At 40.7% G+C, this 9,381-nt stretch overlaps 1 protein-coding gene across 1 annotated transcript; it reads left to right on the top strand.

Annotated features, from left to right (window-relative positions):
* The first annotated feature begins 225 nt into the window (after positions 1-225).
* On the top strand, positions 226-8,279 carry egln3 (egl-9 family hypoxia-inducible factor 3). Its single transcript, XM_014194431.3, has 5 exons — positions 226-871; positions 5,962-6,081; positions 6,531-6,667; positions 6,772-6,845; positions 7,026-8,279. The coding sequence occupies exons 1-5, from the start codon at positions 506-508 to the stop codon at positions 7,058-7,060; spliced, it is 732 nt and encodes a 243-aa protein (XP_014049906.1). The 5' UTR covers positions 226-505; the 3' UTR covers positions 7,061-8,279.
* The last annotated feature ends 1,102 nt before the right edge of the window (positions 8,280-9,381 follow it).

The raw sequence follows: 9,381 nt of genomic DNA, 5'->3' as shown, positions 1-9,381 counted from the left end.
CTACATGCGCCTGGTGGAGTCATCAATGGCGGCATCACACTTGCACAGAAATAAACATGTGTTATTTTTTTTAATAAATTGCAGAGGTCAATTACCCCCAAAATAATTGTAAACATTTGTATTTTATCATCCCTAATGAAAACGACAAATTGAAAGCGTGAACTATGCAGAAGGTTATATCAATTAATGAAAGTCCTTGCCTCCGCCCCTCTAGTGCAACAACACATCCAGCACGTTCCGTATTTATATGCAGGTGCCTCTCATTCGCTGCTTCTTTACACTTTGGTGTGAGTTTAGATTTGCTACAGAACAGAACAGAACAGAACAGAACTCTTGTGAAATTGCGTCTCTTAAGAATATATTGTAGTCGTTTCTGCAGAGTGAGAAAGGCTGAATTATTGAAACATATATATCAGTGAGCCTAACGCACTGACACATACTATCGTGGCAGTTTCAGTAACATAACTTTAGAAGCATAGTGTTAAATTCTTCATAAATTGCGAAAATGCCTCTTCTGCAACATGCATTGGACACAGACTTGGAGCGGTTAGCCCTGGACCTGATTGTCCCGTCCCTACTTGACCAAGGATTCTTTTACGTGGATAACTTTCTTGGAGACCAGGTTGGACACTTTGTTTTGGACCAAGTGAAAGAGCTGCACAACTCTGGAGTTCTACAGGACGGACAGCTGGCTGGTCCTGGCCGGAGTTGTGGGATTTCCAAAAGGAACATTCGGGGTGACAAGATAGCCTGGGTCAGTGGAGTTGAAAGGGGGTGCGAGGCTATTAACATCCTCCTTACATTAATCGATAAGTTGGTTTCTCATTGCATCGGCCGACTTGGGAAAAGTATTATTCGAGAAAGATCAAAGGTAAGTTGTGCGACAATTGTGCATAAATTGCGTGTATTTCCGTGGTTTGAAGGTGGAAAAAAATTGTGATCACTTTGTCCTTATATTCTATTTGATTATGTTAATATAGTAGCTAGAGCTGTGAATGTTGAACGATATTTAAGGGATAATCAACGAGGGGCTATGCATTAAATGGAAAATAATGCACACTGTGGAAGGTGTGTCCCACGACGAGTAGCGGAGTGGCACTAACCTTCGACCGAGTTGCTTTTTTTAACAGAGAACGCATGGAGCACCGAGACTATCCCGCTTATACCACGGCTGTGATTGAACACATTTCTAGCAGCAAATGTGTTTAACACCAACTGAAGTAGCTAGTTAGGAAGTTTACTAGATAGCTACAGTAACGTTAGTTGCCTTGGACGTAACCATTGACCAGACTTGCTAGCTAAGAAACCATCCTCATAGCTTGTTATTATGAAAATCGAATTCAACAACCCCAATAATGTTTTCAATTTGACTTTTGCTTTCAAAAGCAGCTCAAACATAGAACATGTAAGAATGAACTTCATAACCATTGAATATTACCATGCATTATAGGTAAATAATGCACGCTCTAGAATGCCCTTCAAGCCAATCAGAAACTGGTGTTCAACAATGCCATGGTATAATTAAGCATTAAGGCACCGGAGGCAGTGCTGTATCATGAATACAGTCGCAGGTAAATGGCGTTGTGTGGCCCGAGGCGATGGACCAGTCAACCCATTTACCTGTGACTGTATTCATGATACAGCACTACCTTGTGTCTTACTGCTTTTATAAAAACTGTTACCTACATTCTAAAATAACAATTAATTATATATTTTCATTAACGTTATTTTGATTAATTACAATTTTATTTTGATTCATTACAATTTTATTTTGATTCATTAAAATGTCATTCTTCCACCAGAAGATATAGTTGGTCATGTTGCTATGCAAAAGGACTGGTCATCAGGTCTAAACAAAATGGTTGCTACGCAGGCTGGATAAGTCAAAGACAGTACAGTTTGAAGATACGCAAAAACTGCTTCTCCAATAGAAATCGACTTGGCTAGCTAAGCTCATGCATAGAAACTCATAATCGAGCCTAACGATTGTGTTGCACCGAACTGCGCATGTGCAGGCCATTAAATCAAAGGCACAATATCTATCTATCTATCTATCTATCTATCTATCTATCTATCTATCTATCTATCTATCTATCTATCTATCTATCTATCTATCTATCTATCTATCTATCTATCTATCTCGAAGGAGTGCCTTTGATTTAATGGCCTGTATGTATGTATGCATGTATGTATGTTTTTGACAAAAATGAATGTTTGATGTGTCTGAGTTAGCTGAAGTTGGCTGGCTGGCAAGTGACAAGAACTTTATCACAGAGTTTCTAAACCCAGAGGCACAACATCGCAAGACATCCAGGAACGCTTGCAAAACAGGCCAGGCCGGGGTTTGAGAAGTAAATGAGAGAAGTGAGACATTCTTCCTTAAGTTATTAATTCTTTAAATCTAAAGGCAAAACCTAGATTTGAGCCAATGCCATAAGTAGTTGAACATCTTACTACTCCAAACTTGTGAAAGTGACAAACTGACATGTTTTCATTTTCGTACAAAAATAACTATCGATGGAGGGCCTTTTTATTTTTACGGCCTCCGCAGTTCGGCATGAGACGACCATTAGACCCGATGATGTGTTTCTACTACGCATGAGCTTAGCTGACATCCCCTACAAGTGTGATCGGGGATTTCTATCGGAGAAGCAGTTTTAGCCCATCTTCATACTGTACTGTCTTTGATTTAAATGTTGTCAGTGAACTTTGGATAACCACCATTTTGTGTATTTACTACTCCCCTTTTTATCCTCATGCATTTATAATAATTGTGTGTCTCTAAGACAGAGTTCGCAAATTTTTTTGGGCCAAGACCCCATTTTGATATCTGAAAATTCTCGCAACCCCACCCATGTGAAAATAGTTATATAATTAACAGCCAATGTTTACTTTTTTATTTGGGGCTATGGCAGTGAATTGAAAAACATTCTAACAGTATTTCTGATTGTCTTCTCAACTCACAATCACATACTTTTAATGTGGGGGCAGTCAATTGCAAATGTGTCTAACATAATGTATCTTATCTCACCACCACTAATGAGATGGGTGTGCTTGATGCATGTCGCGTCGAAGCTTCTCAGTCAGGGGGTGTGGTCCACAGTGCGCACCTCATCTCAGCTGTCACATCCAACCTGGATCGATATTTGGTTTTAATGCAGACGAGTGTACTGAATCCAGGTTCACACAGATATGCGCTGGCGAAGGGTAGCCTACCATAAGTTTTATGGTGCTTTCAAGACAACTGGGAACTTGGAAAAATAAGATATCAAATCATGATTTCAGTGATCTTTAGGTCGGAAAATCTGAGCTCCAGAAAGAGGCCTGGGTTCCAAAGTTGGAATTCCGAGTTAGATGATGGTTCAAACCGATCTTTCCCAGTCGGAGCTCGTTTTCTTTCCGAGCTCCCAGTTGTATTGAACGCTCGGAAGTCTGAGATTTCAGAGTTCCCATGTCAGGCATTAATGCTCAGAGGGAGACTGCAGGGTATTTTCTTTTAGTCCCTTTGGCCTACCCACCGTCCCCGTGACCGATAGAGCCCATCTGTGCAAAAGCCCACCGTTCGATCCCATATGGAATCAGTTTTATCACAATATAGCCACGCAACACACTGAACATCCCATATGCCGTTTCATTCTTGGGAATCATGAGAAATAACAATATGTCCTTGTGAATAGCATCCCGTGACATGTATAGCGAACAAAAGTCAATGCATGGCAATCTCGCTCCTCACAGCTAACATCCATTTGGAGAGCATAAGCTGGGGAGTTTGAGGTGTTCAGTCAGTTTCATCTTGATTGCTAGCAATATCATACATTATTTGTTTTAACAGTGTTGTCTGAGAAAGATATTAATGTGAGTTTCTGTGCCTCTGATTCCCCACACATTGTTTTCCCCATATCAATTGCGGCCGGTAATATCAAAGTCTCTGTAATAGTGTGTGGATTCATAGCGTAGCGGACCTAGCCAATCAGACAGACACCGACAGACCGAGAGAGGTATGTCACCTCTAATTTCTAAGTTCACACATGACCCCACATATAATACAAGATAATTACACCAGATAGGACAGACTGACCCTAGCCCCCCAGCACTGACCCTAGCCCCCCAGACTATTGCAGCATAGATGCTGGGGACTGAGATGGGGGGGGGGGGGGGGGGTCGGGACACTTTACATCCCACCACCCTTCTCTCTTTCGCACATGCCTGGATCCTGCTCCCAACCTTATGTAGACAACCCATTGATCAGATGGACTGATTATAAAAAGTAACTACAAAAGCTAGCTGTTGTTTACCTTGATTTGAAATTAATAAGAAGAGAAAAAAAAATCTGACATCTCTAAAAGGATTTATAGATCTAAGTCAATGGATGTATAGAGGGAGGGGAAGAGCGGGGGGGGGGGGGGGGAGAGGTAGGTAGACCTAGCAGTACTACATGTGGAGTCTGCTGGCTCACGTTCCACACGTAGCTCTGTCATTAAACCTTCAACATCCTGGCAGCCTGCCAGCTTTGCTCTGTGTGTGGACTTCCTCTTCCTCGCTCTCTTCCTTTCTCTCTTGTTTCACGTGTTTTCACTGTTCGTTGACAACACTGTGCGTACGTGCATACGTTCCCCCACTGTGGACAGTAAACACGGGCTGCGTCATAACACTCCTTTCCTCAGCACGTGCTAAGATATGACGCTGTGCAAATAAACTAAAGGATCACTTGATCAGATAAGGCCCTTGTGATGTTTCTTCTAAAGAATGATTTTATTGCAGATTTATTACGTAGGTGTATGCATGCATCATTCATTCAGTAATCAAAGGAGAGAGAAAAGTTTGATTTATATGATGCATGTGTAAAGGTTGATTGTAAATGTAATTTTCCCTGAAATGAGACCACAGATTTGTCCCTTTGCATTGTATCCTAGCAACTGGAAAGGAAATGCATAGGTTTTTTTTAGCCACCGCTGTGCTTGTCACACCAGCTTCAGGGAAGTCACTTGTTAGGCAACGCAGTGGCTGAATTCAATGTATAGACAGTCTGACTCCAGTGACCTTTTTCTGTAATGTGAGGGTCAAAGGTCAAACCTCTATAGGCACGAACAGGACCTCCTGTTTCCTGAGGGTTTGGAAGGTACAGCTGTTTTGTTAGGCTGAAAGAATAGGGCTGTACAACCACAAGGTCAAATAAGAGTTGCTTATATTGTTTGGTGAAATGGAAATGTTAGGGTTAAGTTCCATCCTCAAGGAGAGATCGGCAGATTATTATTATTTTTTTTTCGTTGGCTCGGGGATTCAAACTAACAACCTTTCGCTTACTGGCCCAATGCTCTAACCGCTAAGCTACCTGCCGCATATTGTGGAATCCCAATATCTGATTGTGATCTTATCATGTTTCAACAAAATATTTGGATCCAATCCTGTTCCTTTGCATCTGCACTGTATCACACATGCAAAATATCGCAAGTTGCCAAAATCAAATATCATTTGACAAAATGTAGCCTCTAGCAAACCTTCTATCTGATCCAATGTGTCCACTCTTGGCCTCTTGACCGCAAGCATCTTCATTAGCATTGCTTTGAGGGCTTTCCTTGGCTTTCTTATCACAAGATAAATGACCAGAGTTTGGTTAATTGTGCTTCCTTGGACTGCTAACTGAATGCACGTAGGCCAGTCCTTCTGAAACCACAACGCACCCTCTCCACGCAATGCTTACAGGAAATTTTTGCAACCAAGGTATTTACCCATAAATCTGTTCTTGTTCTATTTTTGTCTCTGAAATGCAGAAGCTATTTCTGTGTTCTTAGAATATTCCAAGGCCACTGAAAAATACACAAATACTTTCCCACACGAAGGCTTCTGTAGTAGGGTACACTACAGTCTGTTTGTTACATATTATCTAATGATTATTAGCGAGTATACTAAATATAATATGGAATGGACTGAGAATTTATGTTTTGTGTTTGTCTATTTCAGGCGATGGTGGCGTGCTATCCAGGAAATGGGACCGGATATGTGAAACATGTGGACAATCCCAACGCTGATGGTCGCTGTGTCACCTGTATCTACTACCTGAACAAGAACTGGAAGGCAGAGGTGGAGTAACACATTCATTACATATGCATTCCATAATCATTAAATGATCATTAAATGAACTACATATATTTTAAACATATTTATTGAATATGTATTACACATATCAATTTCTTACACATTCTTATTACATGTATTTATTGTCACCTATTATAAAATAATTTAGGTGCAATCAACGCCAATCATTTTAAATGCCATTTTCAAGAAAGTCACTCTTGTATTTTTCGATTGTTTTTCCGCTATAACATAATGAACGATTGTCATTATATTTAAGCATGGTTTATTTTTAGACTATGTAAATGTGAGATATTGCCATAAAAATAGTACGCCCACCATTTGTTGGAAGACCCCCTTTGGCTTCTGATCTTTGTAAAATACATACCAAGCCTCTTATAGCTTTACTTCTTATTCTGTAAAGCTGAAGTCAACAATATGTATTTGTTATTTTGCAGGAGCATGGAGGAATTCTTAGGATTTTTCCTGAGGGCAAATCCTACGTTGCAGATGTCGAGCCCCTGTTTGACAGACTGTTGTTCTTCTGGTCAGATAGAAGGAATCCACACGCGGTGCTCCCGTCATATGCAACAAGGTCTGTTTGATGCATCACACTGTTATTATTATACATGTTTTCATAAAATGATAAAGATGCAATGTAATTATGTATTAATCATTTTGAATTTTGCTATGTTTCAGATATGCTATAACAGTGTGGTATTTTGATTCAGAAGAAAGAGCAGAGGCAAAGAGACGGTTCAGAGACTTAACAGGTACATTTCTCCATTGGATCAATTAACTACGTTACATCTATGTGTAAACAAAAACCTCTGCTAACGCTTTACATTAAGTTGCTCTTATTCCTGTGCAGTAATAAATTGTAGTTATATAGTACTGACGTTAGGTTACAACTTGTATCCTAATCATTAATGGCATTCATCTGTCTGTTTCAGCCTCCACTCAGGACCAGGACAGAAGCACCCTGTAAACTGTGAACTTTTGAGACTCCATCTTGTGTGACGCAATAGAACAATGAATCCCAAATCCTTCGTGCTGACTGAGAGTTTTCACACTTTGATCTAATCACTGTTTGGATTTTGGTATCTCTTCTAAAAGCTACAAAGACGTGTGCTTGATGGCGTTGTACATTATTTTTCTATTAAATTATTTGCTGCTCTTTCAATAACCAGGGTACTCATTACTGTTTTTAAACCCAAGTGTCCTGGATCAACCCAAGTAACACTGTACTACTTCTTGAAATGTCTTCATCCTCCTGAGACCCAGCAATTCATTTTTGTCCACTCTAATGGACAGTAGTTGTTGATCTGTATCTCTGAGGCCGTACATGCCACTGTGTTAAGTCCTGCTGTAACTTTGAGAGGACATTCTGGGCTTTTCAATGATATCACATGTTTGGGGGTGGGACTTTTTAACTTTTTCTTGTTGGATTTTCAAAATGTTTTTCACCTACTGTAGAGGCTTTAGACAACGCCCAACATTCTAAAATAGGCCACTTCTATAGACTCTTTTACAGGCACGGGTCCAATACATTTTCCCCCTAGATTTGTTCTTGTTGCAAATAATATAAAATGTATTACTCAAGTTTTAATTATACAATTTGGCTCATCTGTAATTAAAATGTGTGCATGTAAAGATGAATTGAGCTGACAGTGTCATGTTGAAAAGCACAAAATCAAAATGGCCACCTGTTGTGGCTCAAAGACATTGTCATATCGTATATCTTGTTTTAAGTTGGTAATAATATCTGGAGTACTCAAGGGTGCATCTCAAATGGTGACCTACTTCCTATGTGGTACATGACTTTTGACCACATGCCCTTTTGACAGAGGGTTTTAGATCATCCAAATCCTTACCAATTTACTACATGTCAACAATAGTTATAAACTAGTTGAGAGTAGTTATGAGTGACTCCCAGCACTTCTGTCATTATTGGTCTCTCTGAGCAGATGTCTTCGACAATAACTGCAGGTTGTTTGAGAAGCTTCTGTATACACCTTGTGAGAAGAAATCAATGATTGATGCAACTTTCAACGCTTCACAGATCTACAGCACTGTATTGTTGGCTTTAAACGATGTTAGTGCTTAAAATCAGCTTGTATGCTGGTGGATATAGCCTACAGTATGGTGAATAAGAGTGGTTTTGTAAATGTTTGTTTCAAACAAAATAAAATATTTTTTCACCTGAATATTGTCACTGTTCTATATTTGTATCTTAAGCTTACACTCCTAGAAAAAAGGTGCTTTCAAGTCAAATTGTATTAGTCACATGCACTGAATACAACAGGTGTAGACCTTACAGTGAAATGCTTACTTACGAGCCCCTAACTGACAGTGCAGTTTCAAAAACTACGAATAAGAGCTAAAAGTAACAAGTAATTAAAGAGCAGCAGTAAAAAAATATATACAGGGGGTGCCGGTTAGTTGAGGTAGTATGTACATGTAGGTAGAGTTAATTAAAGTGACTATGCATCGATGACAACAGAGTGGCGGGGGGGGGGGGGGGCAATGCGAATAGTCTGGGTAGCCATTTGACTAGATGTTCAGGAGTCTTATGGCTTGGGGGTAGAAGCTGTTTAGAAGCCTCTTGGACCTAGACTTGGCGCTCCGGTACCGCTTGCTGTGCGGTAGCAGAGAGAACAGTCTATGACTAAGGTGGCTGGAGTCTTTGACAATTTTTAGGGCCTTTCTCTGACACCGCCTGGTATAGAGGTTCTGGTTGGCAGGAAGCTTGGCCCCAGTGATGTACTGCCGTTCGCACTATCCTCTGTAGTGCCTTGCGGTTGGAGGCCGAGCAGTTGCCATACCAGGCAGTGATGCAACCAGTCAGGATGCTTTCAATGGTGCAGCTGATCTGAGGACCCATGTCAAATCTTTTCAGTCTCCTGAGGAGGAATAGCTTTTGTTGTGCCCTCTTCACGACTGTCATGGTGTGCTTGGACCATATTAGTTTGTTGGTGATGTGGACACCAAGGAACTTGAAGCTTTCAACCTGCTCCACTGCAGCCCCATCGATGAGAATGTGGGCGTGCATGGTCCTCTTTTTCCTGTAGCCCACAATCATCTCCTTTGTCTTGATCACGTTGAGGGAGAGGTTGTTGTCCTGGTACCACACGGCCCGGTCTCTGACCTCCTCCCTATAGGCTGTCTCGTTGTTGTCGGTGATCAGGCCTACCACTGTTGTGTCATCGGCAAATTTAATGATGGTTCTAGAACCTGAAAGGGTTTGTCGCCTGTCCCCATAGGATAACCTTTTTTTGGTTCCAGGTAGAACCCTTTTGGGTTCCATGT

This window comes from Salmo salar, chromosome 01 (assembly GCF_965601325.2).
Source record: "Salmo salar chromosome 01, fSalSal1, whole genome shotgun sequence".
NCBI classification, from domain to species: domain Eukaryota; kingdom Metazoa; phylum Chordata; class Actinopteri; order Salmoniformes; family Salmonidae; genus Salmo; species Salmo salar.
The sequence above is the reverse complement of the archived record's forward strand: the minus strand, read 5'-3'. Positions and strand labels throughout refer to the sequence as shown.

Excerpts from the sequence above, each read along its gene's own strand:
- egln3 (XM_014194431.3), top strand. The coding sequence starts at position 506 with ATGCCTCTTCTGCAACATGCATTGGACACAGACTTGGAGCGGTTAGCC. Across the intron at positions 6,082-6,530 it reads ACAAGAACTGGAAGGCAGAG|GAGCATGGAGGAATTCTTAG; the intron begins GTGGAGTAACAC and ends GTTATTTTGCAG. Across the intron at positions 6,668-6,771 it reads CTCCCGTCATATGCAACAAG|ATATGCTATAACAGTGTGGT; the intron begins GTCTGTTTGATG and ends GCTATGTTTCAG.